Source organism: Gorilla gorilla, chromosome 5 (genome assembly GCF_029281585.2).
Source record: "Gorilla gorilla gorilla isolate KB3781 chromosome 5, NHGRI_mGorGor1-v2.1_pri, whole genome shotgun sequence".
Lineage (NCBI taxonomy): Eukaryota > Metazoa > Chordata > Mammalia > Primates > Hominidae > Gorilla > Gorilla gorilla.
Window position 1 is genome coordinate 174,948,286 of NC_073229.2, and position 16,452 is coordinate 174,964,737.

The following is a 16,452-nucleotide window of genomic DNA, read 5'->3' on the forward strand; positions in this document are numbered from 1 at the left end:
CTAAGGTAAGCTACATCCTTTAATAAGCCATGGTTTCCTCACCTTAAAATTAGGGATCGGAACTGAAGGTATCTGAGTGCCCTCCCACCTCTGTGGTTCTTGAGTGCCAGGCATTCATTCACAGATGAGGTACACCTGGAGCCTGGCTGGGTCCCCCGAGACACTTCCTCCTACCAGGAAGTCCACTCGTGAGATGAAACTAAAGCTTGGAGGCAATCCGAAAATACAATTTAAAACACAGGGGGTTAAATATTGTCAAGAAGTTTTTTTTTTTTTTTTTGAGACAGAGTCTCGTTCTGTCTCCTAGGCTGGAGTGCAATGGCACGATCTCAGCTCTCTGCAACTTCCGCCTCTTGGATTCAAGAGATTCTCCTGCCTCAGTCTCCCGAGTAGCTGGGCTTACAGGCACCTGCCACCACACTCAGCTAATTTATGTATTTTTAGTGGAGACAGGGTTTCACCATGTTGGTCAGGCTGGTCTCAAACTCCTGACCTCAGGTGATCCGCCCGCCTCGGCCTCCTAAAGCGCTAAGATTACAGGCATGAGCCACCATGCCTGGCCTGCCAAAAAATGTTTTGTTGTGCTATGAGAAATAACAAGGCTGGGCACGGTGGCTCACGCCCGTATTCCCAGTACTTTGGGAGGCCGAGGCTGGCAGATCATGAGATCAGGAGATCAAGACCATCCTGGCTAACACAGTGAAACCCTGTCTCTACTAAAAATACAAAAAATTAGTCGGGCATGGTGACACGTGCCTGTAGTCCCAGCTACTCAGGAGGCTGAGGGAAAGTTGCTTGAACCCAGAAGGTGGAGGTTGCAGTGAGCCGAGATCACACCACTGCACACCAGCCTGGGTGACAGAGCGAGACTCCGTCTCAAAAAAAAAAGAAAGAAATAACATGATGGAGTCCGCTCACAGTTCTTCTCTGCTAAGAGAGAGGGCCTATACTGAAAGACCAGGACACAATACATCCAGAGCACCCCATCCTCTACTAATGGAAAACACTGGCCCAGAAATGTTTCTCTCTGGCTATTATTTTCCTTTTCTTTAATTTTTTTTTTTTTTGAGGCAGAGTCTTGCTCTGTTGCCCAGGCTGGAGTGCAGTGGCATGATCTCAGCTCACTGCAACCTCCACCTCATGGGTTCAAGTGATTCTTCCGCCTCGACCTCCCGAGTAGCACCACGCCTGGCTAATTTTTGTATTTTTAGTAGAGACAGGGTTTCACCATATTGGCCAGGCTGGTCTTGAACTCCTGACCTCATGATCTGCCCACCTCGGCCTCCCAAAGTTTTGAGATTACAGGCGTGAGCCACTGCACCTGGCCCTCTGGCTTTCATTTTCTTAGACCTTTTCTCTTACCTCATCTGGTATTCAGGTCAGAATGATGTGATTTCGACTCTCCTTAAACTCTTCCTTTTTTCCGTGAGAATACTGGACAGTGGCGCTCACAGGTGTAGCATTTACCCCGAGATAACTTTACCACGACATATCTCGCTTTTATTATTATTTTCACATCACTCTAGTATATTGACTTTAAAAACAAAAGACATCATTCTCTTTATAGCATTCTGTTTTTAGTAGTGGTATTTCCATTTACAAAATATAGTAATTCTCAATTGCTGAAAATGTCAAATCTTAGAAAACGTAGCATTCCTACGCATGATGTTAACGTCGTTCTTGAATGCTTGTTGGCCGAAGATTCATTTGATGAATCCAATTTTTCTGAAATAGATGATTCTGATGTTCTGTTTAGAGATAACACCAAAAGCAGGGGGTTTTTTGTTTGTTTGTTTGTTTGTTTATTTTTTCTGAGACAGAGTCTCACTCTGTCACCCAGGCTGGAGTGCAGTGGCACTATCTCAGCTCACTGCAACCTCTGCCTCCCGGGTTCAAGCAATTCTCCTGCCTCAGCCTCCTGAGTAGCTAGGATTACAAGCATGCGCCACCACGCCCAACTAATTTTTGTATTTTTTAATAGAGAAGGGGTGTCACCCTGTTGGTCAGGCTGGTCTCGAACTCCTGACCTCAGGTGATCCACCTGCCTCGGTCTCCCAAAGTGCTGGGATTACAGGTGTAAGCCACTGCACCCGGCCAAGAACGGTTTTTATATTTTATTTTCACATTGAAAATCAGTCAGATTAGGCCAGGCACGGTGGCTCACACCTGTAATCCCAGCACTTTGGGAGGCCAAGGCAGGTGGATCACCTGAGGTCAAGACTTCAAGACCAGCCTGACCAACAGGGTGAAACCACGTCTCTACTAAAAATACAAAAATTAGCCGGACGTGGTGGCACACGCCTGTAATCTCTGCTACTGGGGAGGCTGAGGCAGGAGAATTGCTTGAACCTAGGAAGCGGAGGTTGCAGTGAGCCGAGATCATGCCATTGCACTCCAGGCTGGGAGAAAGAAGCAAGATTCCATCTCCAAAAAAAAAAGTAAAGAAAAGAAAATCAGTAAGATTAGTTTCAGCCTCAAAGAGCATGTTTATGTAAAATTAAAAGAGCGCTGGCAGAGAGCTGAGCTTTTTTTTAAACGGGAAAAGAGTTAATTTAATCACTCCCATCTTTCTATAAAAGAAAATGATATAAATATCAGAACTATATTTTCTGATCTTTCAAAGGGAGTGTTTTATAGGAATATAGAGAAGAATGTTTAGAATTGGGACTGTTTTAAAAGATCCTTTCTTTTTCTTTTTCTTTTTTTTTTTTTGAGATGGAGTCTCACTGTGTCGCCCAGGCTGGAGTGCAGTGGCCCGATCTCGGCTCGCTGCAAGCTCCACCTCCCGGGTTCACGCCATTCTCCTGCCTCAGCCTCCCAAATAGCTGGGACTACAGGCGCCTGCCACCACGCCCGGCTAATTTTTTTTTTTTTGTATTTTCAGTAGGGACAGGGTTTCGCTGTGTTAGCCAGGATGGTCTCGATCTCCTGACCTCGTGATCCGCCCGCCTTGGCCTCCCAAAGTGCTGGGATTACAGGCGTGAACCACCGCGCCCGGCCTTAAAAGATCCTTTCTAAGTGCAAGATAGGCCAGTGGATTTTAAAGTAATGGTACAGTAGCCAGGCGTGGGGGCTCACGTCTGTAATCCCAGCACTTTGGGAGGCTGAGGCAGGCCCATCACTTGAGGCCAGGAGTTCAAGACCAGCCCAGCCAACATGGTGAAACCCTGTCTCTACTAAAAATAGAAAAATTAGCTGGGCATGGTGGTGGGAGGCTAAGGTAGGAGAATCGCTTGAACCCAGGAGGCAGAGGTTACAGTGAGCCGAAATCGCGTCATTGCACTCCAGCTTGGGCAGCAGAGCGAGACTGTGTCTCAAAAAAATAATAAAATAAAATAAAGTAACAGTATAGTACATTGATATGGTTTCAGACTCAAACAGGCCTTCAACCCATTACCACTTGCTGAGTTTCAGTGTAATATGAAGGATGTTAGTGGACTATGAAAGATATCCATACTTATTGGAAATGCCATTAAAATACTCCCTCCTTTTCCAGTGACATATCTGTGTGCGACTGGATTTTTTTCCTGTATACTTCAACCAAAACAACAGATTGCAACAGATAGAATGCAGAAGCAGATAGGAGAATCCAGCTATGTTCCATTAAGTTAGAGATTAAAAATTTGCAAAAATGGGAAATAATGCTACTCTTCTCACTAAATTTTTTAAGAGTATAAACAGGTCCTGATGCCAAAAGTTTCAGAACCACTGCCTTGGAATGAGGAACACCACACAATAACTCCATCCCTGCGAAGAGTTCATGATTGACGTTGTGGCTCATTTTCAAATATGAAAGGACAAATGAAGATACTCAGAATTTGAGAAGAGCATCTAACATGAATGACAGAAGCTAAAATCATCAAAAAGGGAGCTCAGCAGAAAACAAAGAACAGGAAAGAAAAGTACAAAATCATTATGATCATCATCATGGCAAGTTTGGAAATAAGGGAAGATTTTGCACCCATGAAATAAGAACAAAAGCATAAGCAAAGAAACATCCAAAACGCATGTTTACAAAAAAACTTGGAAATTGAAAATCTGATGGTTGAAACAAAACAAACAAAAAAATCAATAAAAGAAATGGGGAAAAAAAACTAAAAAAAAAAAAAAAAGGGAAATAAAGGGGAGGTCTCCCCCCCCAAAAAATGGAGGAATAAACAGGAAGATAGAGAGTAGAGGAGGAAGGAAAATTAGCGTATTAGACCAGGAGATCCAATATGTGAGTAATAGGAACTTTAAAACTGCAAGGGAGGAAATATCAAAGACATAATTCACGAGCAGAGAGTCTTCTTTTTTTTTTTTTTTTTTTTTAACGGAGTCTCACTTTTGTCACCCAGGCTGGAGTGCAATGGTGCAATCTCGGCTCACCGCAATCTCTGCCTCCCAGGCACAAGCGATTCTCCTGCCTCAGCCTGCCGAGTAGCTGGGACTGCAGGTGTGTGCCACCACACCCAGCTAATTTTTGAATTTTTGGTAGAGATGGGGTTTCACTATGTTGGCCATGCTGGTCCCGAACTCCTGACCTCAGGTCATCTGCCCACCTTGGCCTCCCAGAGTGCTGGGATTATAGGCATGAGCCACCACATCCAGCCAGGAGCAGAGATTCTCAAGTGTTTTGGTCCAGGATCTCTTACATGCTTAAAAATTACTAAGGACTGAAAAAGCTTTTTTGTTTATGTTTTATTATGTTTTGTTTGCCACATTAGAAATGAAAACCGAGAACCTGTTAAGATGTCTATTTATTTAATACTAAAAAAGAACAAGCCCACATATTTCTAGAAAAATAATTTTACTACTTTTTCTACTAAATTTTTTTGTTTGTTTTGGAGCTGTTTTACATTTTTACAGATCTTGTTACTGCCTGACTTACTAGAAGACAGCTGAATTCTCATATCTGCTTCAACTTTCCATCTGTTGTGATATCACACGTCATGTAGCCTCTGGAAAAGTTCACTGTACTCTCATGAGAGAATGAAAGTTTAAGAATTTCATAATGTCTCAGTATTTTTATGAGGTCCAACCTTGTGGACCTCCTAAAGGGGTCTTGTCTCAGGAACCCCAGGGGTCGTTAGACCACACTTGGAGAACTGCTATCCAGATCATTTCCCAAATTTGTGCATTTGCTCAGTGCATGAAAAAGACCCACCCAAAGCCTACTATCACAAAATTTTGTAATTATGTCAACTAAGAGAAAACTTTAAAAGCTTTCAGAATGGGCTGGGGATCATCAGAATGATACTGGAATCTCAATAGCAGCATTGGAATCTATAAATCAACAGGTAGACAAATAGCTCCCTGAGTACTCAGAGAAAATTACTTCCAACCAAGATTTTTATATCTACTGACATCATTAGCCAAGTGTGAAGGGAGAACATTTTTGAAACAGGAAGAGTCTCAGAAAGCATACCTTCTGTTACTCTTACTCAGAAACTATTGCTCAATTTTGTAATCTCCCAAAGGAAGGAATACATTGGAAATAGCAATACAGAAGACCAGCAAAGGCTATCATTAGGATGGTGTTGAAGAAACAACCAGCAGGCCTGGAGAGCAGCCTGTCCAGGTTGGAGCAGAGGTCACCAAGAAAGAAATGCAAAGCATAGAATATCTGATATTTGAACACAGTGAGACAAGATTTATACTTCTGGCATACAATTTGCTAATAAATTAATGGTGTTTATCTTGAAAAAAGAAAAAAAAAGAGAAACAATTTTAACTCCAGGGAAAACATGATTCTCTAAGAAAGGAAATGAAATCATGGTATACTCTGAGGCTAACAGGGCATAATACTTACATAGTCTTAAAGATGTAAATTCTGACATTTAATCGAATCAAATTACATAACAGAACTAGTTAAGAAGGCTGGCCACGGTTGCTCACACTACCCGGCGCTTCAGAAAGATCACTTGAGCCCAGGAAGACCTGCCTGGTTGACAGAGTGAGACCCTGTCTCTAAAATTAAAAAAAAAAAAAAAAAAGAGAGAGAGAGACATCTTAGAACTAGTTGAGAAGACAGAAGGGTAAGTTTGAGGAAACTGAGAGTAAATAATACCTAAAGCTGAAAAATAATGAAAACACATTATCAGCATGCTTAGAAGCATGGACCTTCTTAGAGCAGAAATAGCCTAAAGAATCAAAAATGCTTCTGGGCAGTGCCCATCGAGAATGAGAATCAGAAAACCAGAAACTGCTTGTTTTTATCATAATTCCTGTAGAACTACTTCACTTTTTATTAAATATATAGCATATGGCTCATTAAAATAAACACTTAGCATGGTAAGGTGTATATTAGTATAACTCATGTGGAGTGCAATTTAGAAATGTGTTAACATTTACACTGAGAATGTTCTTTGACCCATCAATTCCATATATAGAATTTTATCCAACAGTGTGAGATTCATTGAATCAATTATGGTATAGTCACACAATGAAGTATTATGCTGTTACTTAAAATAATGATACTCCTAGTAAAAAAAATAACATGAATTTACATTTGAGGAAAGATATTTCCCTTCCCAGCATATCTCTCCTTTAAAGCACTATCTCTATTATAATTTTGTATTCATTAGTGTGATTTTTCACTGAATGCTTGACTCTTCCAATGGATTGGAAGCTCCATAAAACCAGAGCCATGGAGTCCCCAACCCCCAGGTCACAGACAATACCAGTCTGTGACCTGTTAGGAACTGGTCTGCAGAGTAGGAGGTGAGAGCAAGCGAAGCTGAGCTCCACCTCCTGTCAGATCAGTGGCAGCATTAGATTCTCATAGGAGCACACACCCTATTGTGAACTGTGCATGCGCGGGATCTAGGTTATGAGAATCTAATGGTAAGTGTAATGCACTTGAGTCATCCGAAAACCATCCCCACAGTCCAGTCTGTGGAAAAGTTGTCTTCCACGAAACTGATCCCTGGTGCCAAAAAGGTTGGGGACCTCCGAGAGCCCATGTCTTACTTTGCTCACTGATGTGTTCCTAGTACAGGTACACTGTACCTGGTACCTAGGCAGCTATTTGATGTCTGAATGAGCATGGGTGAGCATTCAAGTAGATGATGACAAACGTCTGCAAAACTTAAAGATAGGCAGGGCTTAGCTCTGGTGGGAGAGTTATGGGTTCAACCTGGGTTTAATCCCCTGCTCCACCATGACCTTGGGCAAGTCCCTTACCTAAGCCTTGGATACAATGACAGCAGGTCCTCAGTTATCCAATTATATGATTCCTTGTAAATGCCATGGAAATGTTTAAACTTTTAAATTATACAAAATGTACTCACCCAGAAGACTACAATCTAATACTTCCTGGCTGTTATTTTTTTATTAGTGAACTTCTGCAAGATTTGGAAAACTGTGAAAATGATCCTGTGGCCATAGCAGAGTGTTTTGTGTCCAAGGTAAGCAGGGTTCATCCTTCTGGGCCAACTGAGACAGATACAGAGTACAGAATTTTTCATTTTAAAGTTAAAATGACTGGTTTGTTTCATATCAGATGGAGTTAGCCACTAATCTTTCTCTGGTTTCTTTGTTTGAGTAGCAAAAATGTATTGTTCCTGGAGCCAGGGAGATGCTAATCTAGTAGTTGTTCTAGAACTTGTACAGTAACTGAATAATGTTACTCTTTGCTGGGAAAAACTTAAAGCTTGGGAGGGGAGAGTCCGGAGTAGAAGAATGTTAGAAAAATAGGCCAGGCACACTGGATCACACCTGTAATCCCAGCACTTTGGGAAGCCGAGGTGAGTGGATCATCTGAGGTCAGGAGTTTGAGACCAGCCTGGCCAACATGGTGAAACCCCGTCTCTACTAAAAACACAAAAATTAGCCAGGCGTGGTGGCATGCCTGTAATCCCAGCTACTCGGGTGGCTGAGGCAGGAGAATCACTTGAGCCCAGGAGGCGGAGGTTGCCGTGGGAGCCAAGATAACGCCATTGCACTCCAGCCTGGGCGACAAGAGTGAGACTCTGTCTCAAAAAAAAAAAAAGAAAAGAAAAGAAGATGAATGTTAGAAAAATATAAAATACCACTGAACTGGTTTAGTTTAGTGAAAGTTTAGTTTTAGTGAAAGTCCAAGAGAATCTAAATATTTTACATATAATATATGTGGCACTAGCCTAGTCTCTATAATTATCTTTCTTTTGAGGGATAGAGAGAAGCAGAATTAATCTCCTACATTTTAAAAATGTACTTTTCCACTGTTTTCTTAAGCTGCATCAGTGGTTTCGAAAAATACAAGGAAAGGATTTGACTTTCAAAGCTTAAATGACAGTGAGCTCGTGCTCCGAACTGGAATAGGAGATGGAATTCTGAAACCTACCCTTTCCTACAATGTGGCCTTTCCTACATTGCTTTCTCAGCATGCTGCCTAGTATATAGAGATTCCTGTCTTGTTTAAATTCTCTTAAACATTCAACCGCTTTTGTTTGGAAAGCCTTTAGCAGAAATTGTTTTGCAGCAAACTTTCATGTGGTTTCTGCAGTTGTAGTTTGAAATGCACGAAGGTTTGATAAAAGTTCATGATGGCGCTTTGAGACCCACTGGGAATTAGCACACGCGGAGTCCGGTGTGAACTGGGAGATGTCGTTCCAGGCTGACCTGGCTCTGGACTGTTCCACAGGGTCATTTCTGATGGTGGCAGATGCATCCTGATGGCTTCCAAACACAACACCCTGGGTTTTATTGGAGCAAAGTTCCTTAAAGGCACAATCCATGGGCTCTCCTGACTTTGTGTGTGTGTGTTCACATGTAAAGTGTTTGTGCACACACGTTTACCTGTGTGTAAGCTTACACATACAATCCTTTTCACAAGTTGCCTGTGTCAAAATTGGGCAGGGATTTGAAAAAAGGAAGAAAAATGAAAGAAGGCAAAATGGCTAAAAAGATATGCTGGGTATATCAAAGGAGATATGTTAGAATAACCACAGCACATAAACAACGTAGAAGCTTTCGGAAACGTTTGGGCTTTTACTGGTAACTGTAATCACAAGTTGATTAAAGATGTTCCAGCGTATGCTTAGCTCTCGCTTAATTATTCACATAAAAGTTTGTTTATGTGCCACGTTGCCAACTCCCAAATCTTCCTTTTCATTGTAATATTGCCAAGTTTAATTAGAAGACTGACTTGAGCTCTCTGCACTTTCGCATGGAAACAGGGAATCCTGAGGGAGTGCTGGGCTCAGGCACTGCCTGCCTTTCACTCAGCAGCCTGACATTTAGAAGATGTTACGTCTTCTGAAACACAACCAGCTGTTCAACTCTAGGGAGGAATGGAAAATTGCTTTAATTGGGAGGCCATTAATGAAAGAGGTGAAGCTGACAGTTGACTTCTGCTTTTATCTGAACCACTGGGGCCTGCACAGAGATTCATCTTTGACCTTGCTTACTGTCGTGGTATGTGTAGGTTACAGAAGTCCTTATCGACAAATGGAGAACATGGTTGCTTTTTACCTGATGCTCATGGAAGAATGAACCCACAGTTCTCCTGAAGGACAGAAATTAAAGTTTTGTACTGGGCAGGCCAAACCTTCTCCCAGTAAACATTTGTCTGTTTTAGGTCTCTGGAAACACCTAGAATGGCTCACTTTGCTGCCTTTACCTCCACCTTCACATCCACCTCTCATCTTGACTGGCAGCAAGGCTGACCCAGGGCAACGTTTAGGAGGGAGACAAAGTCTGTCTTTAGAGCCTCAACCTCCCCTTAGCTGCCTACTCTCCCTCGTTGTGTGGCTCTCTCTCTGTTGGTGCCTTCTTCCTTTTAGAGCCCAGGGAGTGAGTGTGTGTGCACACACACACGCATACACACACACACACGCACACACACAAGCATGCACATGTACCACCCACTTACTGAAATTATCCTCAAGGAAGTGTGGATATTGGATAGTCATATGATTAGAGTGAATTTAAGTCAAAGTTACCTTACCCATACGCTGTTTACATATTAAGTCTTTCTTGTAGTGTCCAGTGAAAACTTCTCAGGAATCAGAGAGGGAGAGGAGGACCCTGGGGCAGAAGAAACCCTAAAATCATACATATTGCTTTACTGTGGCTACCTATTCAATAAATATTTGAGAGACCCAGGTGCTTGATTGGTCAGCACTGATTATATCATATTTTGGCTCCTTCATAATTAAATGTCTCATTTGTATGTCATCTCTAATTACAATTTGAAAGATTTGAAGAACTAGAAGGAAATATCTTTTCTTATAATTTATATATATTTGTATAACACATTCCCCTAAATCCTTCTAAGCCGATTTGGGGTGGCATATTTAATAACTAATGGTATCTAACTAGGAGCTGTTGACTTTTATGTGAAACCATCATTTGTAAGGTCCACAGAGCTTCACAAACCTAAGGGCAAACTTGCATTTAATTCCAATTAAAGATATATAGCTGAGTTAAATCAAAGCCCTCCAATTTAAAATAGGAATAGAGCCATGACGTCACAAAATGCACAGAAATTCAATCGTGCAGAAGTCATGAGGTCTTATGATAGCTGGGTAGGAGTAGGTCACTATGTTATGCAATGTCAACCTAATTTCATTGAAACCATTATTTTCTAATTTGTATTTCAAATGATCCTACAGGTCCCAAATTGTAAGGAAAGTCAACTTGATACTGTTCTATTCCAGGTTGAGTATAGCAAGAGGCAGGAAAGAAAAAGCAAGAAACTCAAAAAGTATGAGCCAATCAGAGAAAAGTCCCCATTTGGTACATTAACTTGCTCACAGACCTTGGGCAAGTCACTCTGGCATTTTCATCCATGGAGCCAGGGCTGGCTTCAAGAACCAATAAGTGAACTCAAGTGCACAAAGGGGCCCAGGTAGAGTCTATAGCAGTCGAGGTGTTTGCCTGGTCTCCTGGGGATGGTCATTGCCATGTGAAACTGCAGGCCCAGGGCTGGTGGGTCTTATACTTCTTCAGGAGAAGCTAGAAATTGAAATATTTTTTTTCTTCTTGATACAGAATTTCGCTCTTGTCACCCAGGCTGGGGTGCAGTGGTGCAATCTTGGCTCACCACAACTTCCGCCTCCCAGGTTCAAGCAATTCTCCTGCCTCAGCCCCCCCGAGTAGCTGGGATTACAGGCATGTGCCACCACACCCGGCTAATTTTGTATTTTTTTTTTTAGTAGAGATGGGGTTTCTCCATGTTGGTCAGGCTGGTCTTGAACTCCTGACCTCAGGTGATCCACCTGCCTCAGCCTCCCAAAGTGCTGGGATTACAGGCATGAGCCACCGTGCCTGGCCAAAATCAAAATATTTATATCTTTCAACTTTTAAAAGTTGACAACTAATTTAGACTTTTTTAAATACCATGCTTGAAAATTTGGTACAATGCTTGAAATGTTGGCAAGGCCATGGGGAAACAGACACTCATAACTATAGGAAAAGAAAATGGCACAGCCCCTATGGAGAGGAATTGGGCTGTGTGTCTAGCATCTGAATTCACCCTTTCACCCACCGGTCCTACATCGAGAGATCTATTCCAAGGATACACTTAACAGAAATTCATGTAAGCATAATACTGTTCTTTGCAGTAATGTTTGTTACTGCAAAAGATTAGAAACAGCCAAATGTCCCTAAACAAGAAGCTGTTTGAATCAACTGTAGTATATCCACGTAATGAAGTACTGTGAAGCAGTAACAGTAAAGAATATCTCGGCCGGGCATGGTGGCTCATGCGTGTAATCCCAGCACTTTGGGAGGCCGAAGCGGGCAGATTACGTGAGATCAGGAGTTCAAGATCAGCTTGGCCAACGTGATGAAACCCCATCTCTACTAAAAATACAAAAAATTTGCCAGGCATGGTGGCAGGCTCCTGTATTCCCAGCTACTTGAGAGGCTGAGGCGGGAGAATCACTTGAACCCAAGAGGTGGAGGTTGCAGTGAGCCGAGATCGTGCCACTGCACTCCAAGCCTGGGCGACAGAGTGAGACTCCGTCTCAAAAACAAAAGAAAAAAGAATATATAATCCTCTGGGGAGGTAGTGGATAAAAGTGTGTGTACAGGACTGTGGTTCCCAAAGTGTGGTCCTGGACCTGCAGCATCAGCGTCACTTGGGAACTCGTTAGAAATGCAGATTCCTAGGCCCTACTCTAAGACCTACTACATCAGTAACCCAGCAATCTATGTTTTAACAGGCCCTCCAGGTAATTCTGATACTCAAGTTTGAGGATCACTGGTATAACATGATTTGTTTATTTAGGAGAGGAAAACCTGTAAGATTAAAAATTGATTACCAATGGAGGAATGGAGGGAACAGACTAGAAGGGAAAAGAATAGAGGTTCAGCTTCTTTGGAGGCCGGGAGCGGTGGCTCACACCTGTAATCTCAGCACTTTGGGAGGCCGAGGTGGGTGGATCATTTGAGGCCTGGAGCTTGAGACCAGCCTGGCAAATATGGCGAAACCCCATCTCTACTAAAAAATAAAAATAAAAAAATTAGCTGGGCTGTAGTGGAACATGCCTGTAATCCCAGCTACTCAGGAAGCTGAGGCAGGAGAATTGTTTGAACCCGGGAAGCAGAGGTTGCAGTGAGCCAAGATGGTGCCACTGTATTCCAGCCTGGGTGGCAGAGCAAGACTCTGTCTCAAAAAAGAAAAAAAAAAAAAAAAAAAAGAGGCTTCTTTGAATATGAATTTCTTTGTAGAATTGACTTTGAAGCCATGTAAATATTTTACATAATTATAGAACAAAACTAAGGTTCCAAAAAGCAGTCTCCACAAACTGAAAGCAAAATTAAACTGTATCCAGTTGGTGGCATAACCATGCAATAGGAATTTCAGTTGATTTGAAAATATGCTTTAGATGAAACACAGCAAATACATCTCTAACTGTTTAATAATGATACTATTTATGGTGGTGTTGCTATTGTTATTCTGAAATTATTGAGTGTGTTGCAAGATAAAGCAAAGAAGTATATATGTTAGCATCACTGAGAAATGGAATTGGTAGGAGAAAGAAAACACAGACAAAAGAATGAGTGTAGCTAATCAAAAGTGCTGTAGTCCTGTATCTGAATTATTAATGTAAGTGTTAGTATGAACTAAAGTTGTATTTTATCCTTTAAAAAAAACACCACTTCCTATCCTGGCCAACATGGAGAAACCTCATCTCTACTAAAAATACAAAAATTAGCCAGGCGTGGTGATGCATGCCTGTAGTCCCAGCTACTTGGGAGGCTGAGGCAGGAGAATCACTTGAATCCAGGAGGTAGAGGTTTCATTGAGCTGAGATTGCACCACTGCACTTCAGCCTGGGTGACAGATCAAGACTCAGTCTCCAAAAAAACAAAAAAACACCGCTTCCTGGCTGGGCGCGGTGGCTCACGCCTGTAATCCCAACACTCTGGGAGGCCAAGGCAGGCGATCACCTGAAGTTGGGAGTTCGAGACCAGCCTGGCCAACGTGGCTAAACCCCATCTCTACTAAAGATAGAAATATTTAGCTGGGTGTGGTGGTGAGTGCCTGTAGTCCCAGCTACTCAGGAGGCTGAGGCAGGAGAGTCGCTTGAACCCAAGAGGCAAAGGCTGCAGTGAACTGAGATTGCACCACTGCACTCCAGCCTAGGTGACAGAGCAAGACTCCATCTCAAAACAACAACAACAACAACAACAACAAAAAACCACACCACTTCCTAACTCTGTCCACTGAAAAGTCCCAGAAATGATGATTGCCCTACAGCAAGAGTATCCCTGATACCCAGATTGTGGTCTCCAAACACTGTTTCCTGCCAGAAGGAATCGGGGCTCCATGAAGAATGAGTGTGGGCCACAAAATATACAAGATAGTCTGGGACATCTTGTCACACCAGGAAACAAGCTACAAAAGACCATAGGCCAGGTCATGAATGCTCAAGAAGGGGCTCCTACTAGCCAAAAATGGGATAATTTGAACATCAGTGAAGATAATTAACTGAAAACAATGGAAATTCATTAAATAGGCTCATATTAATGAATTTGCAGTGATATTAAAACACCAAATTGATCACCTTTGCATGACGCTGGAGAACCAATACATTATTTTGAAAATTAAAGGAAAGAATTGGCTGGGTGTGGTAGCTTATCCATGTAATCCCCTACACTTTGGGAGGCTGAGGCAGGGGGATCACTTGAGCCCAGAAGTTTGAGACCAGACTGGGCAATATAGCAAGACCCTGTCTCCATAAAAAGTTTTAAACTTAGCCAGAGGTGGTGGCACGCCTGTGGTCCCAGCTACTCTGGAGGTTGAGGTGAGAGGATCACTTGAGCCTGGGAGGTTGAGGTGAGAGGATCACTTGAGCCTGGGAGGTTGAGGCTGAAATGAACCGTGACCACCACTGTACTCCAGAATGAGTGACAGAGCAAGACCCTGTCTTGAAATAAAAAGGAAAGAATTAAACATTTATTCTGCCTTTCCCATACAAATCATAAACTGCAGAGTAACCAAGAGTTCATAGAAGGAGATTCTTTTTTTGGAAAGATTCTAGCTAATAAATAAAGAAGGAATAAAGTATTAGAAATGCCACCATTTTCCAACCCCTAATAAATTAACAGATCTAGCCAATAAGTACCAATGGTTATTAGCATCACAGAAGAGAGACAACCAGATTTTATGTCCATTGGACTTCCCAATTCCATTAGACTTCCATTGTACTTCCATTAGAGAGAGCACAAAACAGCTGCTAGTGTATTGTGCCAAATTACGGAACCTAAATCTGAGCAAGTCTCTACTAAACCAGTACGAGTATAATGGACAGGGTATATTAAATGAAACCAGGCCAGGCGTGGTGGCTCATGCCTGCAATCCCAGCACTTTGGGATGCCAAGGTGGGTGGATCACTTGAGGTCAGGAATTCAAGACCAGCCTGGCCAACATGGTGAAACCCCATCTCCACTAAAAATGCAAAAATTAGCCAGGCGTGGTGACGCATGCCTGTAATCCCTGCTACTTGAGAGGCTAAGGCAGGAAAATCACTTGAACCTGGGAGGCAGAGACTGCAGTGAACCAAGATCGTGCCACTGCACTCCAGCCTGGGCAACAGAGCGAGAATCCATCTCAATAAAACGGAAACTCTAGAGATGTCATTGGTAATAGTGGAACTGGGGCTGTGCCGCACAGTGTGGTTTCTTCAACTCACTTGCAAAAGGAAGAAAAATAGGGGAGAACTTAAAGATGAAAAGAGACTACTAAAGAGACATCAACCATTTGCTCTGTGTGATTGTTATTTGCAAATCAAACAGGCAAAAGATTTTAAAAAGAAAAAAGGAAATATGAATAGTGACTGGTGAAACTTCATGATGTTATTGAATTATTTAAGTGTAACAATGGTATTATGTTTAATGTCCTTATTTTAGTCTGGGCACGGTGGCTCACGCCTATAATCCCAGGCGGGATTTGGGAGGCCAAGGCGGGTGGATCACTTGAGGCCAGGAGTTCGAGACCAGCCTGACCAACATGGCGAAACCCTATCTCTACTAAAAATACAAAAAATTAGCTGGGTGTGATAGCGTACACCTGTAGTCCCAGCTACTCAGGAGGCTGAGGCAGGAGAATTGCTTGAACCCAGGAGGCGGAGGTTGCAGTGAGCCGAGGTTGCGCCACTGCACTCCAGCCTGGGCAACAGAGTGAGGCTCTGTCTCAAAAAAATAAAGTCCTTATTTTAGAGATACATGTTAAAATATTTACAAGGAAAATGATGTCTAGAATTTAATTCAGAATGATGGGGAAGCAGGGGAGTGGGGGGAGGGGCAGAGACGAGGAGTTAATGATTATTGAGGTTGGACGATGGAAACTTGGGGATTTATTATACCATCCTCTCTACTTTTATATATGCTTGAAACTTTCCATTTTAAAAAAAGTTTAACCTAATTCCAGTTGAGGTTAACAGGAAGGATTCTAAGTAGAGATTTTAGAATTTAAAAAAATTAAAGCTACCAGAAAAATAGGCACTAACTTAGAGTCACATGTGAATCTTAGACCACATTAAGTGGTCTAAAAAGTAAAAGTAAAAGTTAAAAAAAAATTGGAGAATGTGAAACCCCACCAAAATAATCTGTGGCTCTTTTTCAAAATATAATTTCAAGGCCAGGCATAGTGGCTCATGCCTGTAATCCCAGCACTTTGAGAGGCTGAGGCAGGCGGATAACTTGAGACCAGGAATTGGAGACAAGCCTGGCCAACATAGCGAAACCCCATCTTTACTAAAAATACAAAAAACTAGCTGGGCGCGGTGACGCATGCCTGTAATCCCAGCTACTCAGCAGGCTGAAGCACAAGAATTGCTTGAACCGGGGAGGCAGAGGCAGAGGCTACAGTGAGCAGAGATTGTGCCACTGCACTCCAGCCTAGGCAACAGAGCGAGATTCCATCTCAAAAAAAAAAAAAGTAATTTTATTTTAGATTTTGCAAGAGCTAGTAATTCATTGGCCTTGAATTAATTATTCTGACTGAAAGCCTTATCAAAAGTTCTGGCCACTTCCCCT

General features: G+C 42.4%; 1 protein-coding gene and 1 long non-coding RNA gene across 6 annotated transcripts in view; one reads left to right on the forward strand and one right to left on the reverse strand.

Annotated features, from left to right (window-relative positions):
• PLEKHG1 (pleckstrin homology and RhoGEF domain containing G1) overlaps positions 1-16,452 on the forward strand; it is a 243,742-nt gene that overhangs the window by 179,222 nt on the left and 48,068 nt on the right. For all 4 annotated transcript variants that reach the window (XM_019030088.4, XM_031012454.2, XM_055390848.1 and 1 more), the window contains one exon: positions 7,319-7,388. In XM_019030088.4, the coding sequence (XP_018885633.2) occupies positions 7,319-7,388 (70 nt within the window). The remainder of the gene's footprint in view (positions 1-7,318; positions 7,389-16,452) is intronic.
• LOC134758783 (uncharacterized) overlaps positions 6,192-16,452 on the reverse strand; it is a 73,230-nt gene continuing 62,969 nt past the window's right edge. For both annotated transcript variants that reach the window (XR_010134400.1, XR_010134399.1), the window contains 2 exons: positions 9,911-9,990; positions 6,192-9,244 (listed from right to left, as the gene is read on the reverse strand). This is a non-coding gene — a long non-coding RNA (uncharacterized lncRNA). The remainder of the gene's footprint in view (positions 9,245-9,910; positions 9,991-16,452) is intronic.